The sequence below is a fragment of the Caretta caretta genome, chromosome 7, assembly GCF_965140235.1.
Source record: "Caretta caretta isolate rCarCar2 chromosome 7, rCarCar1.hap1, whole genome shotgun sequence".
Classification (NCBI taxonomy): Eukaryota; Metazoa; Chordata; order Testudines; family Cheloniidae; genus Caretta; species Caretta caretta.
This window is the reverse complement of record NC_134212.1, coordinates 93285018-93311957: the sequence shown is the minus strand read 5'-3', so window position 1 is coordinate 93311957 and position 26940 is coordinate 93285018. Positions and strand designations below refer to the sequence as shown.

The 26940-nt window shown below is 39.0% G+C and overlaps 1 protein-coding gene across 4 annotated transcripts in view; it reads right to left on the bottom strand.

Moving 5' to 3' along the window:
* Positions 1–516: 516 nt before the first annotated feature.
* Positions 517–26940, bottom strand: part of TNKS2 (tankyrase 2) — a 70520-nt gene continuing 44096 nt past the window's right edge. For 2 of the 4 annotated variants that reach the window (XM_048856460.2, XM_048856463.2), the window contains 11 exons: positions 22570–22679; positions 21372–21560; positions 20313–20565; positions 19509–19591; positions 18652–18772; positions 13999–14096; positions 12504–12578; positions 10140–10245; positions 5341–5527; positions 3083–3239; positions 517–2766 (listed from right to left, as the gene is read on the bottom strand). In XM_048856460.2, coding sequence (XP_048712417.1) covers positions 2704–2766; positions 3083–3239; positions 5341–5527; positions 10140–10245; positions 12504–12578; positions 13999–14096; positions 18652–18772; positions 19509–19591; positions 20313–20565; positions 21372–21560; positions 22570–22679 — 1442 coding nt within the window. In that variant the 3' untranslated portion in view covers positions 517–2703. The remainder of the gene's footprint in view (positions 2767–3082; positions 3240–5340; positions 5528–10139; positions 10246–12503; positions 12579–13998; positions 14097–18651; positions 18773–19508; positions 19592–20312; positions 20566–21371; positions 21561–22569; positions 22680–26940) is intronic. The other 2 variants (XM_048856462.2, XM_048856461.2) reach the window with 2 other exon arrangements.

The window sequence follows — 26940 nt, the reverse complement described above, 5'->3', positions numbered from 1 at the left end:
AAAGCACCTACCACATTCGTGTCTGCTATGGGAATAAAAATATATTTTCAGTGTTACACTAACTGATCTAAGCAATGCTCTGCCTTTACTCATTTAGATAAAATGTACTCTGAAACACCTGTACAGTAAAGGATAGGCAATTGTTTTGAATTCCTGGATTTGGAGATTATTACAGGTTTTACAAAACTGCCTCACACATTCAGGCCAATTATCCCTTTTCAACCTTGACCATTTTTTGGACCAGCTGATAGTGTTTTAAGTGCAGAACTCTAAAAGTAAAATCTTAGTTTAATTCTTCTCTTATACCAAAAGAAGAAAAATTTCTGATCAACATCAATACCAAGCTGCAAATTACTCCAATACTCCACTCTTTTAATCTCTGTTAAGAACTTTTCCATATTCAGAACTACATTATGTTCTACTGTAATCAGTTTATTGTAATATGAATTCTTGTACTCAAAAAGGTTGATTGATTTACTTACATTATGCCTGTAATTACTATCATGCTACCAGAAAACCAGTGAATTTAAATTTATTTAGTGTTAAATGGGTATGGAATGTGGTACAGTACACGTAACACACTTCAAGATGAGTAAAGCAGACCTAATTGCACAAGAGATAAAAGTTTCACCTCAAAAGTCAAGACTATCAAACCATTACAATTTCCACCTTCAGAATGCAAGGTATATCATGCAAAAACTAAAACAGACAAAAACAACATTGTGGTGCCACTTAAATGCTATCTTACCCCAATATTTTACAAGATATGAAGTAATCATTCATAATGAAATATTTTAGCAATGAAACTAAAATATCAACATTTTAAACATATTTACCAGATTTTGTATGACCACCAGTTCCAGCATTACACTAAACCAAGAAGTGGTCAACATCCTGGGAAAAAATACCTTAAATTAAAGCACCTTTTATTCACTGTCAATATTGCTTTCTGCGAGAGTTAGATTTCATGATCTTATTTATTACTCAGATTCTTCACATAATTTTGTACTTTTCAGTACACTTACTCATGGACAGAATAATTACATCATCACCATATCAGCAAGACAATTTAGTAGTCTTGACTAATTATTACATTTAAAACCATGTTAAGGTTATATGACCTGCAAACAAATTAACTTATGGGACAGAGTCCTAGATGTAGAAATATAACCAATTAAAATATGCTCTTATTCAGTTTAAAATTCAGCCCATGGTATCAACTATAATTGTCTGCATTTTATTTACATATTTTTAAATATGTAGGTAAAAATTGCAGATGTAGTAAAAATAGAGAATGCAGATAAACTATGATGGGGTGAACAAGAGGGCAGTGCATTCATTTATCTGTAATGTGCCTTGATCAGGTGGTTTATCTCCTTTGCTCCCTTCTCCCCCAAGACATAGTCATGTGATAACTGTAGCCAATAGCTGCGTAGAAGAGTAGCTCTTTCTGCTCATGCACAAGTGTTTTATCCATCAAGCTGAATGCAAGAAACTAGGATCCTACAATCCTATCTATTTCACTCAGCACAAAGCACTGCAGCAGCAAGCTTCTATTACTGCTGAAGCTACCAGCCTGAGCATAAACAAGGAGAAAGCATAAACAAAGACAGGGATGGTCTAAAGATGTCCATCCACCCCATAATGTTTATATTGTGTGTGCACCCACAAGTTATACAGGCTAACCATGATGTGCCAGAAAATAAATCAATTTATTCATTCTCACTAGACATTATGTATTCAGCTTCCTTGTGTTAATTTAAAGTATTAGGGACTTATCTAGAAAGACCTCCTTGAAGTAAAGTTTCCACCTAAATTCAAGGAAAATCATTTATTAGCCATAATTCACAGGATCTAATAGCCTTGAAATAAGACTACTGATTAACTACAGATCTAGTCCAATACAAATTCTAGAAGACAATTTAATGATCATGAAATGTGAAATACTGGTAAACAGGTAGGAAAATACTTCAGTAATCAAATGGAGTGTCCTACTTTCATAGGCCATGATTCTCTGGAATGCATATTTCGTAAATAAAACCACAGGAGTATCTTTTGAAAAACTGTTGAAGCATTGTATAATTCTAAAATGGTTAATTAAAATCAAATTTATATTCTCCACCCTCCCAACAGACAAACCCTGGAATCAAAGACTTCTCCTATTTATGGTGTATGATGAAACATAGATGAACAATGCAATGTTTGGAAAAAAATACTTTGTACAAGGTTGCAGTTCTAAAACACTTATATTACAAAGCAATGTAAATAAATACCATGCTAGTACAAAAGATCTTATTTACAATTTTACAAATGAAATTGTATTCAGTGTAAATGCAGTGTTTTAAAGAACACAGTATAAGTAAAATGAATTCCTGTGTGGAATATTATAGTTTCTGCTCGATTTCAATGTAGTATTATATAAAAAGCATAGTTCAAGTTAATTTATGCTTATAATTTAATACAGACAAACCCAGTTTACCTGGAATGGTAACTGTTAAAGTGCTGAAAGAGAGGAAGTTTTTGAAATTTTAGAAAACACACTGTACATTATTAAAGCTTTATCAAGTCAAAATGTTAATTTTTTCACATTTTCTACCACAATGCCTGTGGATAAAAATTTTTCATCAATTCAGTGTAATTTAGAAGATGTTAGGTATTGGTATCTTCATGTTCAGATCTGTTGATTTCCAAAAGCAATTTGCCTCAAGCTTCCATGGTGGCTTCAGGTTTCATAATCTGGTAAGTAATCAAATATTCTGGATAAGCCTGAAAAGCAAATGATTCAGTAAGGTTAATTTTCTCAGCAAATTCAGAACACACATTTTACAGGATTTCTTGCCATCTGAGGAAAAGATGCAACATTTATGTCAGGAAGAAAGGAGAGCAAAATATCTGCCAGAAGTTTTCAGTAAATAAGGACCTCTGGTTCTCAACTTTAAAAGCTTAGGTTTTATTTATATGCATTGAAAAAGAAAGCCCAATAAATCCAGAAAAGAGGCTCAGTGTCAACGGCATACCAGTGAAAAATGGCATTTGGGCTTCTTAAAATTAAGTATATTTTGACAAGAAAAAAACCCACTACCTGTTCTCCTCTGTAAATGACGTATTCTGCTAAAGCTAGTCCATTTACACTAGGTCGACCAGTAACTGAATGATGTCCTGGAGGAGAATGAGCCATTTTCATTGCACTAAACTGCAGGAAAGACTTGCCCAATGTTACACGGCAAAACAGCAACTGCCTACAGTAAAGAAAAACTTTTACAACCAAAAATGTTTGGAAAATAGGAAAAACATTTCTTGGTCATTCAAAAGCTTTATTCAGGGAGAGCTGTAACTTTAAACCACTTTAGTCATTTTTCATATTCCACAAATTCTGAAGTTTTATCCATAGTATTATGTTCCCCTTTTTAAGTCCTGGTTCCTTTCCCCAACCTCCAGAGATTTTTCTGACCACACACAATGCATGTTATATTAATAGTTTGTGGAAACAGAATGTTTAATAGTGAACTCAAAAACTGCCACCTTAGTTCTTTATTTTTTGGCACAGTATATGTCACTCAAACAGATGAAGTCTACATAAAAATATGCAGTAGTTCCTGACACTAAAATTTGTGTATCTATCTCAGAGAAGGAAGCCAGATTCAAACTATCATCAGGGCCAACTACAAACAGGTCTACTATAAACCCTGGCTCAAATTAAACCCACTATGTATTAGAATTTGTCAGTATATTAGATGTGGTTGCTTTTTTTCTGTTTTATAAAAAGGGATACAAGGACACATATTTCCTTGTGTATCTCCAACTGGTTATCTAAATACTTGGATAAGAAATGTAATTATGCTTTACACACCACTGAAGTTCGTATGCTTGATTTCTACTTTCTTGGACATTTGCTTTCCGTGGCACAACCAGCAACAGTACAGACTATAAAAGAGGAACAACCAGTGTCCCACATGCTCCTGGAAGGGATGGTCAAGAGACCTACAGCTAGCCTGGAAAGAGAGTGTGGGCAACAGAGAGGACCAGAGAACAGGAAGACTAAATTTCCTGTTTCCTCCCCAAAGGAAGGTGGCTCTTATGGCAGCACAGCTCTTCATACACTCTAAACAAAAATGCATTTGCTGACCAGATGACAAATTGGCTGGTCAAGGTGGTAGCTCATATAGCTCGAATGACATTTCTCTTTGTTCTGTCCAGGAAGCAGCAACTGCCCAAGCGAAGTAAGTCCGGGAAAGGCGTCTCAGCAGCTTTGTAGGTCAACTAAATACTGGAGCCAATATGCTGGGCTGTGCTCATTCAAGACATGTCTTGCCCCTTTTCAAACCCTTCATATAGAGCAAGCAGTAAGTCCCTCTTATTTGATCTGCTGAAGGGAATCCTGAGTCCTCCTCAAATCTAACGAGTGCCATACCTTTCTCTTCTTCGGCTGGGCTACCAAAGAAGCTTGGAGAGTCTTGCTTTGCTTCAAATGAGAAGGGACACAAGTCTTAGGAAGGAAACTGAAGCAAGTCCCAACTACCACTTTCTCTCTCTTTGGAAGCCAGTGGGACAATGGTAGGACAAAGCTGCAATTTCATCACCATTTCTGGTTAAAGTGACAGCCAACAGGAACACGGCACAGTGAGAAAGCTTAAGTCTGCTGAGTGGAGAGGTTTCAAAAGGAGGTGCTAAGTTTCTGAAGCATTAGATTTAGGTTCCAAAGGGTAACCAGAGACACACAAGAAGAATGCTTTTAGGAACCCAGACACTGGTGGGAAGGGAAGTTCTACCTTGCTCTTCCTCAGAGCACTAAGGATCAAGGTCTGAACCTACAAGGTGGGGTCAAACATTACTGAACTCATCTTGAAAGAAATACAGGATGATCATAATCTCGAGTCATCTAGCGGACACCTCCCTCACTGTGAACCACATAATATGCAAGTACTGTGCTCTTCTAGAAGTTGCCTTGTTTGTGTACCGTCTGGCAGAAAAATATTTATTGATCAATTTTTACTGTACCTTTCATACTTTTAAAAATTTCTACCAAATCGTCTCTTCATTTCCAGGCTACACAATTCTGGGTTTTGGGATCTGAAAGGAGGTAAGTCTTGCAATGTCTTTAACTATCTCCATTGCCCCTCCCTGGCTCTTAAGTTTGCACTACAGCTTTAAAGGGTGGCAATCAAAAACTCATAGCAGGACTATCTGTTTTAATTGTTACTGCATAGGCAGACATCTCTACTGAGCTACAGTCTTTCTTCAGAGACTCTGCTGGGGACCTGATTGCCTCTAACACAAGCTGCACTTGAAAAATCAGATTTCTTGGTATGAATGATTTTGGTACAAAGTATTGTAACTTACCTGTGGCAAGCATAACAAGATCTATCTTTGTGAACTGGGCATCCAGTGCCTCCTCCAATTCCATATACATACTGATTGCTTTTGGAAGAGTTTTCAGCAAAATATATCCCAGCTCCAAACATTCCACCTATGTATGCATGTCTCTCATCAAAACCTTTATGAATGATTGCATTCACAAATGGGGAACCTAGAAGTAAATTAATAAGGAAAAACATTTAAATTAATCACCTACAGTTTTTATGTAATCATTAATTATTAAATCATTTCAAAAGCCTATTGATTGTTATATCCTCCTTGTCAAAAACCCCTAAGATTTACCAGTAAAGTTACCTTTTGTTGAAATAGATAAATTTTCAGCAAGTCAGAGCAACTATGTGATGCAGTATCAGTCTGCCACAGCAAGCATTTAATATCCACTGTATTACAGCAGTGTACACTGTTACATTCACAAAATATTAGACACCTAGGGACAATTCCTGACCCATCTTTACAGAGATGCATAGGTGCTCGACACCCTTTCTGTAGAGCTTAGTTCTACAAGTCTCCCTGGACAATTCGGTTTATGGGGGTTTTGGTTGGACATATTCCTGGAGACTTCATTGCATGACATAATCTTTAATTAAATATTAATCTTGAATTCCTGGAGACTCCAGGACAATCCTGGAGGATTGGCAATCCGAGTGTGAATTATGGTGCAGCACTTTGGTGTGCACTGCTATTCATACGAGCAGTGTGTACTGAAGTGCTGCACCATAACACTACCATATGGATACTGTGGGCACAAACTAAAAGGTTCCTAGTTTGCATTAATGTAAGGAGTACTTGTGGCACCATACCATTAATGTAGACTACTCAGGGGACTTACAGTGCAACACTTTGGTGTGAACTGCTATTCACACCACTGTGGTCCAGCCTGCGGGGCAACGTAGAGAAGCTCACAGATTCCATTTCTTTACAACACTGAGATTCACTAGAGCTGCAGAGCTTCCTTCAACCCTAAGGCTGTAGTAGCTGCACAGCAGCTCTGCTCACATTCAACAACTGAGGGTAAGGAGAAGGATTCTTAAAAGTATAGAAATGTATGGCTGGAAAGTACCTCGAGAAGTCATCCAGTCTAGCCCCCTGCACTGAGGCAGGACCAAATTAACCTAGTCCGTCCCTGATAGGTATTTGTTCAACTTGTTCTTAAAAAACACCAATAGTGATTCCTCAACCTCTCCTGGAAGGTTCTGGAATAGGCTATCGGCCCTTATACTTAGAAAGTTTTTCCTAATCTCTAACCTAAATCTCCCTTGCTGCAGATTAAGCCCAATACTTCTTGTCCTACCTTTAGTGGACATGGAGAACTGATCACCATTCTCTCTGCAACAGCCCTTAACATATTTGAAGACATCTCAAGTCCCTTCTCAGGCTTCTTTTCTCAAGACTAAAACATACCAAAGTTTTTTAACCTTTCCTCGCAGGTCAGGTTTTCTAAACCTTTTATCATTTCTGTTACTCTACTCTGGACTTATTTGGCCACAACTTTCCTAAAGTGTGGCACCCAATACTCCATTCGAGGCTTCACTAGTGACAATTACTTTTCATGTCTTATGTATAACACACCTTTTAATACATTCCAGACTGATATTAGCCCTTTTTGCGACTGTATCATATTGTTGACTCTTATTTCAGTTTGTGATTATAACCTCCTGATGCTTTTCAGCAATACCACCACCTAGCCAGTCATTCTCATTTTGTCGTCGTGCATTTGACTTTTCCTTGCTAAGTGAAGTATTTTCCACTTGTCTTTACTTTCATCTTGCTGATTTCAGACTAATTCTCTAATTTGTCAAGGTTGTTTTGAATTCCAATCCGGTCCTCCAAAGTCCTTGCAGCCCATCCTAACTTGGTACAATTTGCAAATTTTACAAGCATACCCTCCACTCCATTATCCAAGTCATTATTGAAAATACTGAACAGTACTGGACATAGGACTGACCCTTGGGACGCCACTAGATACAGCTTCCCAGTTTGACAACAAACCATCGATAACTACTCTAAGTACTGTCTTTCAGCCAGTTGTGCACCCACCTACTTGTAATTTCATCTAGACCACATTTCCTTAGTTTGCTTATGAGAATGTCATGTGGAACGGTGTCAAAAGCCTTACTAAAAATCAAGATATATCATGTTTACTGCTTCTCCCCATCCACTAAGCCAGTAACTCTGTCAAGAAAAGAAATCAGATTGGTTTTTTTTCTTGACAAATTCATGCTCACTATTCCTTATCACCCTATTATCCTCTAGTGCTTACAAACTGACTGTTTAATAATTTGTTCCTGTACCTTCCTAAGTATTGAAGTTAGGCTCACTAGTCTGATTCCCCAAGTCCTCTTTGTCCCCTTTTAATAGATCGGTACTAGTACGTATGCCCTTCTCCAGTCCTCTGGAGTCCTCCATGAATTCTCGAAGATAATTGCTAATCATTCCAAGACTACTTCAGCTAGTTCCTTAAGTACCCTAGGATGAGTTTCATCAGGCCCCACTGACTTGAATACATCTAATTCAGAGGTTCAGGAACAATGTGAACTAAACTGTAAACTCTGTATCTGATGGAAACCACTTAAAGTCAGGGACTATGGCAGTGTTCCAGTACCTATGATCTAATTTATGTAAATATTTTTTACCACATCTTCCTCTGCAAAGCAATGTTTAGTTATTTGAGCTGGGTATTGATCATAAAATTTAGTCTTAAGTTACCCATTCAGATTTGAAGGTGCGTTGTTTGCACTGCAGCACTTATCTCTAGAGAGACCTGATGAATTCAGTTTCACAAAGATGCACCTTTTTACTAAAAAGGTTTTTAAAATTACATGTAAATATAAAGGTAGTTATAGGATTATTAGGACTGATTTTTTCAGAGGAGATGAACAAGAGGCGGCATGACAGAATTGAGACTTATGTAAAATAAGAAATGTTATACTGAAAGTAAATCAAAAACTCTTATTTACCTTCTGTGTAATAAAACAAGGAGACGTGAAATAGAAATAGAAAATGAAAAGTAATAGCTTTTATTTTTAAAATACACAGACTCATTATTAACTTGTAGAACCATCATAAGATATCGCTGAAGTTAAGAGGTTGGCAGGATTAAAAAAGGGAAACACATATGTAAACATCCATTATCACTTTAGATAGATACAGAATTTATAAGGGATATAAGTGCTCATGCTTCAGGACATAATCCAACCACTATCTGACCAGGTTAGGAAGAACTTCCCCTATAGATGGGTTATACCATTAAAGCGTTGCCTGCGCCTTCCTCTGGGCTGATACTGGCTATTATCAGAGAGAGAATACCAAACCACTAGTCTGATCTGGTATGATAATTTCTGTTATTCTTATGCCCATCAAAAGCCTGTATGAAAGAAACACTAAAGTTACACTGTTAAGCACTCAGCTGGGAAATGACAAAGTTGCATCAGCAGCAGCTGACCCCTTTGTATGTAAGCAAGACTATGATCTTTAATTACAAGATCACATACTATTTGTCAGCTATGTCACATTTTTCTACAGCTTTAGATATACATGGTTGGCATCTTTTAATGAATTCTGGCATATACATAAATGATTTTATATGACAAACTATTCTTACACAACACACTACAGGTGAGTATAACAAGAATGATAGCAAAGGTTTGTTGGCGTATATAAATCGCAAGTCTGGTCACCAAGGTAGTATAGTTTCATTCTGATCCCAAGTTATAGCTAAGGCAGACTGTGCTACTAATTTGGAAAAAATTGCAAACTACATGGCTGCTGACAATTCATCAGAGAAGATAACTATGTAAAAAAAAAATCTGTCAGAAATATGGAAGATCATTATGATTATAAAAATAGTGTAAGTTTATAAGAATGAAAATATATAAGCTACCACACAAACATGTATATCTGTGGTTATAGAAGAAAATGTTAAATTGTATTGGAGAAGGTTTGCAATCATGTAACTATTGTAATGCATATCCACAAGGGGCAGAATTAAGGTTGGACATGCAATCTTAATTCACATTCTGAAATTAGTCTGAACTATTTTTTTCCAAATAAAAAAATCCAAGATGCTTACAACGGACACCACTGGACCACCATATCACACCAAATTATAAGCTCTGCAGGAGGGAGCTGTGCAGATTTTACTTCAGTGAACGTGCAGCTGAGTTTCTTACTATGCAGGTAACTTAGCTATTTAGTGAGTCACTGTGCATATGCAGGGGACAATTTTCAATTGGTTATAACTGTCAAATCAAAACTTAACTTCACTGGAGCTCAAGACAACATTTTTGAACAAGGGCTAATATGCCGAATGTAAAAGCCATCTTGCTCAGAGAGTTAGTAAAACAAATTGCAAGAAACCTTCCTTACTCCTACCCCCTTCAAACTGAATCTGCTGACCTGTTTTTCTATTTTTGATCAAACTAAACAACCCCCCCCCCCCCCACACACACACACACCCAAAATCCACACTTTTCTTGGGCAAAGGCAGGAAAATTTCAGCAAAAAGAGCAAAAGATTCAAAGTTACAAGGCAACTGAAAATGGGAATTAGAATAGATACAGCTATAGTTGTCACCTCTGCAATAACATGCAATATTGATAACAGGATTTATCAAAATTATGAAAAACTTAACTGATTTACATTTTTATGTCCAGTTGTTAATTATATAGCATATTTACCTAAATTTTTGGCACCAACAAAAAATATTCCCCCTAAAGGTTAACAGCACTGATAATGGAAGAAAATTAAAATTTCAAAGATCTTACCATGAAACAGCATCCTTTCATTTGCATGGTTATGATTTTCTTCAGAAACTTCTTTCCTTCTGTGAGTGTATCTTTCCCAGAGTTTTTTGTTACACACTTTTTGAATCTGAAATAATTAAATCAGAATTCAAATTCTAATTTGAAGAGAAGACCTTCCAATTTTTTGCTTTATCATTTTACAGACATTTTGATGAACAATGGCTATATCACAATAGATCCACTCCAAAACTGGGAACATGTAGTCAAATTTCTAGAGAAGAAATAAGATTATCTCCCTCAGATTCTAAGGAATCCAATTCTTCTTCTAGCATGATATAGTGAGTAAAAGCATCATCATCATAAACCTAAGTTAAAAGCCATTCTGTTCTAAACCACTGTTCAGTGATCTCTCTAAAGTTTTTAGACTGACATTTATCAGGCTTACTCACAACTTAAGCATTTTTTGGAAAGTTTAAACAAACTAGATAAAAGGGATTTTTCAGATTGCAACCCCCAATCCATCCAAACTTTGATAAAATAATTCTCTCCCTCCATTCAAAGAACTGCTAAACCCCTTCTTTAGATTTCTTTACTGGCTTCCTCACTTTCCATATTAATTCAAGCTGCTTATTACCACCTTTAAGGAACTGAACCATGTCCATCTCTGTTCTCAGTCTCATTCTAACTCCTGCCCCTCCAGCCCCGGTGGATAAAAACTGATTATTTTTCAAAACAAATTTGATTTTTTAAACTTTAAATTAAATACATTTTTCTTTTAAAAATAAACAGATTTAAAATTAAATTTTAAATAATTACAGCCTATATTAAGGCCTTACCTTACTATAACAAATTACAACTATTTATATAAATAAAAAAGTAATACGATGTATCAATGAGCCCTCCTCAAATCTTAATGAGTTAAAGGATGATGCTTTTTAAATCAGGGGGAAAACATCTTTCTGAAGTTTTCTAAATATATCACAATGGCCACGTTCTGCATTCCATAGCTATATTATTTTCAGTCATTACAAGGGCTGTGTTACAGGGCTGAATTGCTCCCAGAAACTGAAGACAGGAAATGACTATCCCGTATATGAGAGAGGCTATGCTGCAGAAAGCATGTTTTCCTCTTCCAACTTATATGAATAAAAAGCAGGCGGGAGAGGAGAAGATCTACTAATTCTAAAATCCTGCAGGACAAGGGATCAGATTTTAAACACCTAAAAATGCAGATAGGCACCTTATGGGGTTTTCAAAAGCACTTAAATAGATTAGGTGCCTAACACCCACTGATTTCTACTCCAATGATTTCAATAGGAGTCAGGCACCTAACCTTCATAGTCACTTCTGAAAATTCCACAAGGTGCCTATTTGCATCTTTAATTGCCAAAATCCTTTTGAAAATCTGATGCATGGTGATCGGAAACAATCCGTCAATTCACTAATTACAGTTAATACTTCCTTTGTTTAATAACTTTATTTTTAGAAGCAAAACATGTTTTAATAAGCTTACTTTATCTTATCTATACAGCATATTTAAAGGTAACTTTATTTAATAACATTTTTAAATGGAGTTTTTATGCATTTTAATAGATTTCCAATTTCCATCCAAATGCAGCTTGACAGATGTCTCAAGTATAAAATTATCATCGAGAAAGTAAGAAAATGATCATTTTCTAACATAATAAAATATAAACATTAAGAATCAGAACAAACGTACATTGAGCTATATAATTGCTTAAATAAATGTATAGACAGTGTGTATCCTCCTGGTTAGCAAAAAAAAAGCACCAACATTAATGTAAAGTCTATAATTAGCAGCAAGTCAACATATTTTAATAGTCATACCAACCAATGAAAATGAACCTCTCTTTTGGAAAATAACTAAAAAGTACAAACGCAAAAAAAGATTAAAATAGATTATTTAAATCAAAGTTTATTACTTTCTGATTTAAATCTGATTTAAATCACAACCCTGAATCTCCCTCACTCCAAGCCTTCCCATATGATCCCTCAGCCTCATTCTCTCACTTTTTGCTTTATGCTTTTTTCTCCTGTCACACCCTTAATGTGCAACCAACTCTCAAATTTCTGTGTATTAAGCATTCTGCCTTTTGCTTCAAACTTTTCTACCTTTCTCTGTGAAGCCTGTACGTGAACTTCTCAAACCACTTCTTAATGCCTTTTGGCACCTAATCTATTTTCCTATATATTTCTCTTAGATTTCTCTATGGCGGGTCCTCTTCTTTTTATGTGTTTTGTAATGTACATTTAAGGTGCTCAATAAATAAAACTACAAAAAGTACTTGATTGTAACAAAATTCCTTTCAATCAAAGGGTTGAGAGCATAGCTATCATTTAAGAACTACAAAAATGTGATGGTACCTTCAGAAAATTGTATTTGTTGAACACTCCACCAGCATGCCCACCATCTCTGTGCTCTCGGACTGTACTCTGCATCTGAAGAATAAGAGTTTTATGGCTGTACGTTTTGGACAAATACTCCAATATTCTTAATTATTCTAGTTCTTAATTTACACTATTTACCTTATCACATCTACTTAGAATCACGTGCTGTGCAATTATTCAAATACTGGGCAGAAAGTAGAGAAAGAATTGATTAGAAGCTGGGTCTGGTATACAGGGAAATGACCACAGTGAAGATTTCCATGCTGCAGAAATAATTTTACTTCAGATGGAGACCTCTCAAGTATGTTACTAGAAGGAGTGACATGAAGAGAGATAAAGGGTCTCTTCACTTACACTTTGGGCTGGCGTAGTAATTTCTAGCTCAAGAAGACACAAAATGTGGTAATTCTCATTGAGTTAATGCACTAAAAACAGACATGCAACAACAGCAGTAAGAGCAACGGAAGGGGCTAGCTGCCTGAGTACATACCTAATGCCTTGGATCGATACACAGCCTGTTGCAGCAGCTACACTTACATTTTTAATATGCTAGTTCAATTAGAGGTTGTGCGGGTATGTCTCCTCAAGCTGGAAATTACACCTCCAGCTTGAAGTGTAGACATACAGTAGCACCTCAAAGATACGAACTCCAGAGTTATGGACTGACCGGTCAACTGAACACCATGTGAAACCGGAAGTAACCAATCAGGCAGCAGCAGACACAAAAATAATAATAAAAATAAAAGCAAATACTGTACTGTGCTTATATTGCATCTTAAAGGTAGACACATCTGGGCTGCCTGTTCCCACCCCTACCCCTAACTTCACCCCCACACGCAGGGCACCCACTTACAGCTAGGAGTTGAAGACGCTAAGATTCGCAGGCAAAGCTGTGAGCCCCCGCCGCCAACCCAAGACAGCTGGAGCAGCATTCCTGTGGGTACTCTTTTCAGCCTGCCTCTCCCGGCCAGGGGGGTGTTCCCCCCCCCCCCACACACACACCCCCTGCTGAGAACGGGTCATGCTGCCCCCCATCTCCCCCTGCTCCCACCCTGGTCCAGAGGGGGACAAGCTTGCAGGGAAGAAGCTGCCTGCAAGGAAGCTGTCTAGCTGCCTCTGGAACCTGTCCTGAAGTGTGAACCTGGCCTGAAGTGTGAACTGCTGGAGTCAGAGATGCATTTTGTTCAGAGTTATGACCATTTCAGAGTTACGGACAACCTCCATTCCCAAGGTGTCCATAACTCTGAGGTTCTACTATATGCTAAATTGTGGAAATGTCAAGCATGGATCATAACAATGGGACAGCACTGACAAAGGAAAATGGAATAAGTGTCTTGATGTAAGCTTTAATCCATTATGTAAGCTTTAATCCAATATTTGAGTCTTATATTAATAGTCTACTGGAACTCATGCGTCTATCCATAAGTGACAACGCCAAAAAGAATTTGAGATGCTAGGGAGCAAAACATACCTCCTCTTCCACTGACTGAAATTCCTTATCATCAGGAGAGAGATCTATGAGAATTGTTCCACTACCAGAAGTATTCAAAGTCAGGTATGGGTTAAGACCTATAAAGACAATGAACACACATATTTCAGATGCAGAGAACAAAAATTAAAAACACAGGCATAGCTCAATTTCTCAGGAACGAAAACATAGAAGATGCCATATAGAGACAAAGGTCAAGAAAAGGGGAACATTTGTGATTTTAAAGTTATATTAACTTTCAGTTTAAGTCTCATTTCTGCCATGGTTTTGGGATCTTTAGTTTAAAGTTTTAGTTTTTTAAAACATGTTTGATTTGCCTTTGTAATTCTGCTCTTCTGAAGATATCATGCAGGATTCTCATTTCGTGGCCTCAGCTTCCTAGCTAAACACAGACAGAACCTATAGGTTCTTAATGGGAGTAGTGGTGGCCAGGGGCATAAGCCAACCCCTCATCCCCACAAATGATTGTGCACCACCTGAGACCTCTGCCAACCCTGAAACATTCCAGTCAGTCAGTTCCTAGCTGAGTACCAAGTAAAGGATCCCTAAAGTAACAGGCCAGTCACCTAACATTTTACAGAAAAATCATACCACAGAAGCAGAAAGACTTAAAGTACAGGTAACTGTGACCTAAACAGAAGCTCATCCAAACTCTGAGGGGAGAAGGGGGGGGCAAGTATGTGTGACTGCTGCAAGACTTCTTTTCCCATCTATCAATAAGATTTCTCACATTGAGCATTAGAGCATCTGCTCAAATACATCAGGCAAGTGGCACTCTTCTCTCTCAGAAGTCACATCATCAGAGAGAGGGTCCTTAAAATGGGATAAATAAGGTGTACCTTTGTTAGGGCCCCTGTTACTACAAGAACTAGTATCTAGACTAGAAGTTCCCAAACATGTTCCGCCGCTTGTGCAGGGAAAGCCCCTGGCGGGCCGGGCCGGTTTGTTTACCTGCTGCGTCCGCAGGTTCGGACGATCGCGGCTCCCAGTGGCCGTGGTTTGCTGCTCCAGGCCAACGGGAGCTGCTGGAAGCGGTGGCCAATATGTCCCTCGGCCCACGCAGCTTCCAGCAGCTCCCATTGGCCTGGAGCAGCAAACCATGGCCACTGGGAGCAGAGATCGGCCGAACCTGCGGACGCAGCAGGTAAACAAACCGGCCCGGCCCACCAGGGGCTTTCCCTGCACAAGCGGTGGAACAAGTTTGGGAACCACTGATCTAGACATATCAGAGCACCTCTGAAGTACCGTATATACTCAATCATAAGCCGGTTCATTTATAAGCCGACCCCCCCAAGATGGACAAATAAAAATGGAAAATTTTTATGATGCATTCATAAACCAACCCTATAATTCAAGGGTCAGCAAACTTTGGCTCCCGGACCATCAAGATAAGCTGCTGGCTGGCCGAGATGGTTTGTTTACCTCGAGAGTCTGCAGGCATGGAGGTAAACCTAAGTAAATAAAGTGTCCCGGTGTTCCAGCTGCTTACCCTGACGGGCCAGGACAGCAACTGGTGGGGAAAATTCTTTTTTTCGGGGGGTGGGGGGGAGAGAGAGAAGATGGTGGGAAGGGATGGGGAGAAGCTGGGGGTCAGGGGAGTAACCCCTGTGACCATCCCCCACATGACCCCATCCCTAGCCCGGGACCCCCACTCTCTCCCCATCCCATCCCTTCCCATCTTATCTGGGGAGGGCCAGGGAAGGAGGTCTCTGGCCTTGCTGGAGCTGCTCTGGCAGGCTGGGCAGCACGGCTGCAGCATGCTCCGGCAGGCCGGGCAGCACGGCCACAGCCTGCTCTGGGGGTCGGGGCTAAGCGTCACAGCTGCAGCCTGCCAGCCCCAGAGCTGCAGCTGCTTTGGAGGCTGGGGGAGAGCAGCCTGGCCAGAAGCAGAGACACTGGCCCCGCCTCTTCCCTTCTGGCTCTGCTGCCTCTGCTTGCTCCCTCTGTTGGGGGGGAAGGGCTGTGTCCCACCTCTCCCCTCTCTATACCTGTTCCTACTCTAACCCCCTTCTCTGATGCTTCCCTTTTTTACTAAAAAAATTTGGTTTATGAACGATTATATACGGTAGATAAGACATCCCCTGCTAATTTGGCCTGTTCTGGCTGTCACAAGCAGTTCCTTCCTCCTCAGACCTCCCATTTCTCCTTTGAGAAGGGGACCTGATCCATCATTCTCTAGGAAGAAAGTATGCAGAAATGTTTAGAACATACTGACCCAATGGTCTCTGCTGAATTGCATGTGCCCAATTCATATGCTTTGGAAATTACAAATACAGATGTGGGCATGAGAGCATGTCCTGGCTCTAGCATATCCTTGTGTTCCACAAACATCCTAAGCCACAAGGTTGATGTATTTCTGGTGCAGTTGCCACAGAATCTAGTTATCTATGGGGTCAGGATGAGACAAGGTAGTTCAGCATGAAATCTAAGGACTGAAACAATAGTTGCAACCAGACTATGTGCAGAAGGCACCAAAAACTGCTGGTGATGAGATCAGGGCTTCACACACAGGAGAGAGCTAACTCTTGAAGCATAAGCTCTGACCTCTGCACAAGAAATCTCTAACTGTGCTGAGATCTACTTTGGGTTATTTACAGTATTTACCACCTTCACCTGCAAGTGTTTCTAGCTCAGATTATGCTGCAGAGCAGTAAGAGAACTTTAAAGCAGTCCCCAAACCCAGGAAGCCAAAGTCCAATGCTGACTATCTCCATTGAAATTTCCAAATACACCAACAAACAACTGCAGCTTGATATGGAGACCACCATCACTTCTAATAATGACAAGAATTCTGAATGAGTTGGCAAGTAACTGGCAATCATTTATTGGATTTAAGAACCCAGACAGGTGCTCTGCACCAGAAGTTCTTATGCTGTGGCCTGCCCGGGATACATGAGCAGGTAGCTGCAGCAAGATACTGGGTTCCTCATCACTGCTCTGGGCAGCTAGATGCAGGTACATCCACAACTGACTGCAGCTCAACATTGGGCCTCCCAGCAATGCTTTTGGCCAGGAGCCCATGATGTTTGAACAGTCAGCAAACACTTGACTAGGAGTTTCCCTCTGGAACTCTCTGCTGGGAGTCTATGCTGACTGGTTTGTGGCTGGAACCTTTTAGCAAGTTATATAAAAGTGTCTGGAGGCAAGACACTTTGACTTAACAAGAAAAGCATCAAAATGAAGCTCCAAAAGAAAGTTCTAGTTAACCATGAAACAATACTACTATCTCCAGGGAAGGGTGCTAAAACACTGATGCAAATGTGCTAAAGCACCAGGTCATTGAGGCAAAGTACAGAGACCTGAGGAAAGCTCCACAGCTTGAGTATCAAGTCAAATGAGGCTTCAAGGCAAAGCTCTAAAATATTCAGGTAAGGAGTTGAACATCTAGAGATGACAATGCTAAGGCCTTTTAAGACAAAAGAGCTGAAAATTTCTAAAGAACCTGTGCAAACTGCAAGACCAAGGCTCCAGGGACCAGTTGATGTTCTTTGGCTAGAGTGTTTGACTGCAAATTCAAAGACAATAGATGAGACCCAATTGGAAAGCAAGGACACTTTCTAAAAGGATACTTGTAGCAGTGTAAAACTACACTGGCACAGGAACAGATTGGCCGCTGAAGAGATAGCTCCCACACAGAAGACCTTCACTGACAGCAATCAAGAAGCAACTGACTGTTCAAGGGACAGCTATTGAAGCTCCAGGGAGATACCTGAACATGGTGAAGTGGTTGTCTTGTGGCCTTGACTACTACTGCTTCCCTTAACGGCCAAAAAATCCTTTAGAGTATGGGGAGTTCTGCTTGTTTTATACTAGAGTCCAGATTTGGGAGCGAGAATCCACAGATGGTGTCTAGAGAAAAAAATCCTACCAATTCTAACTAATTTTATTCCATTTCTATGAAATGTAGTGAGACAACAGTAGCCAATGTTTCAATATGACAGAATCAATACACTGTGCTCTTTATTTTTTTCTTCAGCTGTAGTCCAGCAAAACATTTTATTCCTATGATTGTGCTGTCATCAACAATGCTGCAAAATAAAGAGATTTTAGCATAAAACTCAATGCAAGTTGAAGTTGTCAAACAAAGCAGCTATGCTCATTTCAGCTCCACTGGAAAGACACCAACTATTTTTTAAAAGAAAAATGTTTAAAAACTTCAATTATCTTTTTGGGAAAAAGGGGACAGCCTGTGTCACTCTGAAAAGTGAATTATTATTTACTATCTGTATTGTGGTAGCTCATAAGAACCCCAGTCACTGACCAGAATGCCATTGTGCTAGGTGCTGTACAAACAGAACAAAGAAATGGTCCCTGTCCCAAAACATTTACAATCAAAGTTCTCTAAATCTACAATCCAACTAATGAAAGTAAACGTGGACAGTGACCATTATAAAGGAGTCAAATATTAAAGACAATTGAATGCTGGTGTTCATGATAATTTGTACCACTAGTGAAAGCTTCTCACACAAGCTTCAGACTGAAAGACAGTGTAGCACAATTTTACATTTTGTTGTATAAAGAACTGCATTATCAGCTCTTTCTACCAAGAGATGATTTGGAACAAAACTGGTAAAGTTTATAAAAATGAATTCTATATTAAAGCAGTATCACTTCATTAATTCAATAAAAATATACCTTGCTGTCCAGAGATCAATCTCTCAACTCCTTTAATGATTTTATGCCTATGTCCATACGCATTGATACCAATTTCCTTTAACTCTTTGTGGCCCATTTCAACCAATACATCCAGTGTTATCTAGAGCAAAGCACAATATAATTTGTTTAGATTGCTGTATACATTTTAAAAAAAATTTCATGACAAATATTTCATTAGAAAGGATCAATTATAACCTCAGAAATAAAATTTATGATAATTTAGTTAGGTTATAAAAAAGAGTAGTGTGTAGATATGCAACCCCGCGAGACCTGTATATTGTGTAGCAGAAGTCAAATTAGGGAAGTTTTAAAACAAGCCATAGTTATGAAGCAAGCTATAAAACAAGAGAAGATATTTTATAAGTATATTAAATTAAAATTAGACTAGAGTCACATTCTGAATGTTTTAATGTAACAGTTCATCCTTGGCTTTGCGTCTACTGTCTTCCCTAGCATGAAATTTTGCTTTTGAATAGCATAAAACATGCTACAAGTCATAGTAGAATTGCTGTCATCTTCCCCATTTTTTTGTTCAACACTTTGCATGACTCTACCTAAAAAGGTAGGCCAGTGGTACTGCAAGAATCATTTCCCTGACTGGGAAATTTCACTTTCAGGATATATTACCAAGCTAACAGAATAGTCTACACCTTCGTAATTACTACACATAATTTCATGATATTCACTTCCTATTGACTTCATCACCTGTGCTAACATAACAGAAACAAAAACTTAACCTGTAGGTCTTAAATTGCAAGCGCTATCACTCCTCCCACTTCAAAAAAGGAACACACTGGTAAAGTTTTCTAACCCAATATTTGTACACAGCTACTCACTTGCTCTCTCTCAAATACGTCAATCAGATGTTCAAGTCCAAGATTCCTCACAAACTGATTTATGCTAAAATCTACACCTGGAACTGAATATAAAGAAGAATATATAAGTTACTTTCACATTCATATTATCTACAACACAGTATATTCCATACTTATGCTTCTGCAATAAGGGGAAATACAAGAATTTTTAAGAGACTTGGTAACATTAAGAAAAATATTTAAGTTACTAATAAGATTATATATTACTGTTTCTGGTGGCACCTAGATCACACTAGGTTCTTTATAAAAATAAAAATACATGATCCTGGCTTCCAAAACAAGTAAGTGTTTAGCTACTAGTACTGCATATTTAAGCAATGAACAGAAGTTATTAAAGAAACCTTGTCCATAAATCATCAGTCTTGCAAATGCATTAGAACCTATGATACCATTTCATTGTGTATAAGACCATTCCAATAAGTATTTATTTGATTTCTATTTAAAATCTGATTTATCAGTAAGAGTCTATCCGGACAAAATGCCTGAAGACCCCTGTGCAAGAGTTATTTTTTTTTTGTTCTTTTGGCTATCCGTTCCTTATCAAGCCACAGTTGGAAACAGAGATAATAACAGAAGGCAAAGGTAGTTAATGGATAAATTGAAAATTCTAGTAAGAGCTGAAGAGTACCCACAAAACTCACTAAATTAGATAAAAATACTGAAAAAGAAAAAAAAATTCAACAAAATCATGCTTTATTTAAATTTATATAAACTGCTCAAGAGTCATTAATTCACATCTACAATTAGAACAAAAGAAAACCTCACCTTCCTTCTTCTCTAGAACGGTTGCTCCCTCTGCACTGTTTGTACCAACAACTGAAGGGAGTTCAGAAAAGCTACCAGATAAGTTGTCAAGGCTACTGGCAGCAGACAGACTGGATGGGCTGGATGGAACGGAAGACAGGCAATCAGCAGTGGATCCGGTGGTTTGAGATACATTTATAACCTGAGGTTTGTAACAAGATGGCAACGCAGAAGGAGGCATAGCAGCTGTCAACAGCGTGTTAACATCATCTGCCTAAATATCAAAAGAAAGTTTATTAAAATGAAGGAAGCCTTCCATGCAAAGTTATTTTCTGGAATAAAGGTAATTAAATACTTGAGAAAAATTAAGCCCAAAGCCATAGTGAATAAATGTGTAAGTAATGCAAACATTTCAACCAATTAAAAAGCAATCTTTCACTTAAACAAGATTTTAAAAAAACTTGTTCTAAATTAAAAGTGCAATACATGAATGTTTTGATATTTGAAACTTTTTTCCGGATAAACACAAGGTCAAACAAAACTTATTACTAGTTTACTTTAAAAACAAGAAATCCCAATTTGAAGCAAGACGATCCATTCAGCATTCCTTTGAAAATGTGAAGCTTTTGATTGTATTATAATAATCTAAAACAAAACCTTAAACAGCCTGCTTAAGTTTTATAAAATGAGAAGGTTTTAATAAAGTTAGACTAAATTTCACCTCTAATGCAGTTTTTTGTGGCAAAATATTATATTAGCCAGTAAAATAGGTAGATCAAGTACCCAAAGAAAAATTAAAAATAGATAAATGTCAATTCTGGAACAAATCAGTGTTTGTTTTCTTTCTCCATCAGGCAGTCAGAAGAACTTTGCAGCAATTTTGCGCAAGAGAACAGAGAAAGAAGATGTATGCGGGTGTACTGGCTTGCATAAACACCCAAGAAACCAGAGTTTATAAATTGTGCACTAACTCCAAATTTGTACTTTGAATAAAAATGACTAAAAGCATCTTATATAAACCAGGTGAGCAACCACTAGCTGCAGCTAAGCACAGATTTCTCAAAAGATCCCATCACTTACGGTGACCAGGTCTAATGGTGTTTGTCCTTCCTGATTTTTCAGAGTAGGATCAGCTCCATGTGCCAATAACAAGGCACAAAGCTGTGTCCTTCCTTTCTGGGCTGCTTCATGCAAAGGTGTGAAAGCCCATTTGTCCGTAGCATTCACACACGCATTATACTTTATAAGTAAAGCTGCTACATCTACGTGCTGGAAAATAAAATATCCTGTTATATTCTGAGATGGTAGTTTAATATACTGAAACTCTCAGAATTATTAAACAACCCTTTTTGTAACTCATTCTGGATTTTCCTAGAATTGATCAAAATTACAATAAGGTCAGAAATAAACACTAACAAAACAGAAGAGACTATTCTGAACTATAATGTACCTGTGTATAATTAAGTCATTTTCTTCCATAAAACTGAAATAGATCAAACCAGAATACCAAATACAAACTCCTTTAAATTGAAGGAGTGCCAGAGGGGGCTTGAATTCAAATCCCTGAATCTGAAAGCAGCCCAGGCTGCATCCAAACACAAAAGGGCCTTATTTCCTGCTTTGGGTTCACAGATGTCTGAAATCTCACCAGATCACCCACAGAACTGTAAGTGAAATCTTTACTAGTGAAATTCTACTAGTATGCACATGTGAAAAGCAATTTTACAGGACATCTTTTAGGCTGCTTGTTTTTACAATAGTTTTTGAATTACCTTTCTCAACATAATTTCCAACAGTGATTTTACAAATTTAAAAACTATTGCAGAAGTGAAGACAGTTGAATTTGAGCTGCAGTTATAATTAACTAATTCCAAATGAGGTGATATTATAACACAATGACAAAAGCTTTTTAGAGATTGTCAGGCTACATAATTAATGCCAATAAAAGCATCAAGAAAAGGAGTACTTGTGGCACCTTAGAGACTAACCAATTTATTTGAGCATGAGCTTTCGTGAGCTACAGCTCACTTCATTCTTGAGCATGAGCTTTCGTGAGCTACAGCTCACTTCATTCATCCGATGAAGTGAGCTGTAGCTCACGAAAGCTCATGCTCAAATAAATTGGTTAGTCTCTAAGGTGCCACAAGTACTCCTTTTCTTTTTGCGAATACAGATTAACACGGCTGTTACTCTGAAACCTGTCAATAAAAGCATCATATCACAACTTTTTACAAAAGTTTCAAACTGTTCCAAAAGATAGTAAGTTAGAGATTCTTACCCCATAAGATGCTGCATTATGTAGAGGAATTAACCCTCCTTTATCCTGTGCATTCACATCAGCTCCATGCTGTAACAGGTACTCTGCAACCTCCAAATTGTTGTAACCAGCTAACAGGCAGTTAAGGGAGGAAGGAAGAGAAAAATCGTCACCAGAATAATTACAATTAAATACAACTTTTTTATTTTTAAATCACATCTGAGGGGAAAAAGTCTGCAAATAAATCGCCAAATTGTGTTATGCTGTGTGAAACCATTTACTACAGCTATGGAACAAATTAATCTTGTGTATTCAATTCCACAATAAATGTCACTTAATTTGCAAAGAGTACTCCAGTGCTATGTTTTTTTAATAGTTCAAATATTTAAGCAAGCACATACTCAAATTCAACATCTTTACTTGAAAATAAAGGTGTTAACTGTCTGCACCTAGACATTTGGCACTGAGTATTAAGATTTTCCAAAATAAAAATTAATGGATTTCAAATCAGCACTGATGTTGGAAAATCTAAATTGTCCTTTTACCAAGAGTTATATTTCTAATAGAGTGAGCATTAGAAAACTTCAGGTAAGGATCTTCATTCTGATGGACAAGAAAATTCTGCTTCCATTCCTGACAGAAACAGCCCACTTTCGCCCCACCCTTCTCTGTCTCTGTTCTCCAGCAAGTTTTCTTCCACCTTCCTTCGCCTCTTCTGCTGAATCCCTCTGAGCTGTCAACCCCTTGCAATCTGCCAGTTCTGGTGGCCCCAAATTAGCACAGTCACTGTACTGGAAGGGTATCAGCTACATTATGTCTCTCCTTGCTGGTGCCTGGTTTTAAGGAGAAATTGGGGAGGCAAGGTAAGCAGGAAGGGTACTTGTCAATAAGGACAGAAATTCATCATTACAGGTGAGAATCCTGATTTGGTGTGTCTCACTAAAAACTCACTAGATTTGACAAGATCAGATTAATAGTTCAGGTTACTACAGATAACATACCTGACACCAAACCAAAAAAGCAAGATAAAGAAAAGTTAAGCCACCTAACAAAATACCCTCTATTCCTTTACCAACAGATAGTTAAGCAGCATACTTTTTTACACCTTCCTTTTGCGTTGCATATAACAAACAACTATCTAATAACATTTGTGCATTAACTTACTAGTTTTTTAAAAATAGGAATGTTTAAGCATTAGCTGTAACATCCCCATGCAAATCCACACAAGCCCTGTTTTGTTCAATATCTTCATTAATGATCTGGAGGATGGCGTGGATTGCACCCTCAGCAAGTTTGCAGATGACACTAAACTGGGAAGAGAGGTAGATACGCTGGAGGGTAGGGATAGGATACAGAGGGACCTAGATAAATTAGAGGATTGGGCCAAAAGAAATCTGATGAGGTTCAACAAGGACAAGTGCAGAGTCCTGCCCTTAGGATAGAAGAATCCTATGCACTGCTACAGACTAGGGACTGGAGTAGCTACGCAGCAGTTCTGCAGAAAAGGACCCAGGGATTACAGTGAACGAGAAGCTGGATATGAGTCAACAGTGTGCCCTTGTTGTCAAGAAGGCTAATGGCATTTTGGGCTGTATAAGTAGGAGCATTGCCAGCAGATCGAGGTATGTGAACATTCCCCTCTATTCGACATTGATGAGGCCTCATCTGGAGTACTGTGCCCCCAGTTTTGGGCCCCAAACTACAAGAAGGATGTGGAAAAATTGGAAAGAGTCCAGAGGAGGGCAACAAAAATTATTAGGAGGCTGGAGCACATGATTTATGAGGAGAGGCTGAGGGAACTGGGATTATTTAGTCTGCAGAAGAGAAGAATGAGGGGGGATTTGATAGCTGCTTTCAACTACCTGAAAGGGGGTTCCAAAGAGGATGCATCTAGACCAGTGGTTCTTAACCTGGGATGCACACATCCCTGGGGGTGCGAGATGCCCTTTCTGGGGGTGTGAGACATGCCAGATTTTTTTAGAAGGTAAATAACTGAAAACACAAATTAAGCACAGGCACGTAAGTACAACTACTTTGTTTCATCAAACCTATGTATTTAACATTAGACATTTTTTAACAATTACTGTAATATACAAACAAAAAATATATCTAGGTTTAAAGAACTGACCTACTTCAACGATTTTTGATAAGGGGTGGAAGAACATATTTTGATTTTTTATAAGGGGTGTGAGAAGATATTTTGAGAACCAAGGGGTGCAGGCTGCAGTAAAGGTTAAGAACCACTGATCTAGACTATTCTCAGTGATACCAGATGATAGAACAAGGAGTAATGGTCTCAAGTTGCAGTGGGGGAGGCTTAGGTTGGATATTAGGAAAAACTTTTTCACTAGGAGAGTGGTGAAGCACTGGAATGGGTTACCTAGGGAGATGGTGGAATCTCATTCTTTAGAGATTTTTAAGGTCAGGCTTGACAAAGCCCTGGCTGGGATGATTTAGTTGGGGATTGGTCCTGCTTTGAGCAGGGGGTTGGACTAGATGACCTCCTGAGGTCTCTTCCAACCCTGATATTCTATGATTCTATTCACCCCATGGCCCCTTGGAATGGCAGCCTGTAACAGTCTTGGGCCAATGGACTTGTCACAGGAGATCCTCCTGAGGTAAACCATGAGAAGCTTATCGGATGCAGAGGCTGGCTCAGTAAGAAAGCTTGGAGCTTAGCACATCAGGAGTTTGCCTGACAGTTCTGCCTCACCCTGTAGAGTTTAGGGGCTGTGACATTGAGAAGAGGACAAATGGAGATTGCTGTGTGGGGGCTTTAGGGAGGGTGACAGAAACAACACTGTCGAATAAAAGCTTTCAAAAATAATGAGACTGGCTTAAATATAATACAATTTAGAAACAAATTGCATTTTTGTTTGCCTACTGATTTTTGAGCCTTTAGATATAAGTCACCCACCCCCAAATTGGGTATGATCATTTTGGATTCAAAGGTCAATTTTAAAGGGACAAAAGTGCCAACCACTCCTCTGGCTGCTTGGAGAAGACTCCACTTATACAGGTGCCACTCTGTCCTTCTCCCCATCATTATCCTGCTTCTCCCTCCTGTCCCACTCACATTCTTCCTCCGTGCTACCTACAGTCTTATGTCTTCCATCTGCTCTCTTAATATTTGCTCTCCCTATCTCCTCAGTTTCCTGTTCCTCACATTCTCCTTCCTGCCTCTATTTCCTTATACTTCTCCCAACTTACTCTTCTTGTCTTCTCTGTCTTCCCTCCCATATTCACTTGCTCCTCACAGTGCTCTTCTCTGCTTCTTTGGCAGAACACAGTGCCACCATCTTCCCCGAGGGCAGCTAGTTTTCACTATCTTTGCAAAGAGCAGCCTAAATTTCCTCATGACCAGGCTGTATAGAAATGGTGACTATCTTAACTGATGGCAACCTATAGTTTCAATTCCCCTGAGAATAATGAGAAACACCTACCCAGCCAGTGTTAGTTCCAGTCCCACCCTAGGGCAGAAATGTGGAAAAGGTTCCAAGACATGTTGCTAAAATTTGCCTGTCAGTATATTCTTTTATTTTGGGGGATGTAATTAAAGTATTTTTTGAAAAAAGATTAGACATGCAAATGAAAGGGGCTTAGGGCTGCTGCGAGTAGAGGACGAATTATGAGGAAGGAGATAAATAGGGATGAGTGGTAAGGAGGAGAAAGGGGCTGGGGGAAGGGTTGGGAGTTGCAGTAGATGGGATGGGAGGGGCACTGGGAAGGGAGACATGGAGATGAGTGGCAAGGGGACTGGGGAAGAGCAGCAAGGGCACCTGCCAGTCCCACATTCTTGCTTCCCAATGTGTGCACCATAATCTGGAAGGGCTATTTCTCCTTGGAGGTCTGAGTCTTTCTCCTTACCTGCACATGTGTGCCAGAAATAGGAAGGCCACTGCCCATCCGTGGGGGTCTGGCCTCCCCTCATGTGAGCCGGGATAAGGGGGTGAGGCTTATCTTTCTAGGAGTGTCTGAATCTCTCTGCCTACCACCCTTTATGCGATCTGGGGGCTCTGGGGTGTCAGAATTTCTCTCTCTAGCTGCCTCATGAAAGCTGGGATCTGGGGGACCTTGTTGGGATGGGGAGTAGGGGGGAGCGGGAGGTGCCAAAGACTTCTCCCTGCAAGCATCTGGGTGAGAAGCTGAGAATAGGCATACCAGGAGCATACCAAGAACACACTGCATACCAAAGGCTCTCCAACACTAGGGGTCAAGGGAGGGGGAAATGGGAACATCCAAGAACATGAATGGAGCAGTTCATACATCTCAACACTTTATTCATCTCCATAAGGTGTTCTCATTCAGTTGAGACCATCACATTGAGATGAATAGGTCACTTCACACCTCTCAGAGTCTCCTAGGCTTTCAGGATTATCCTGTCACAGTAGT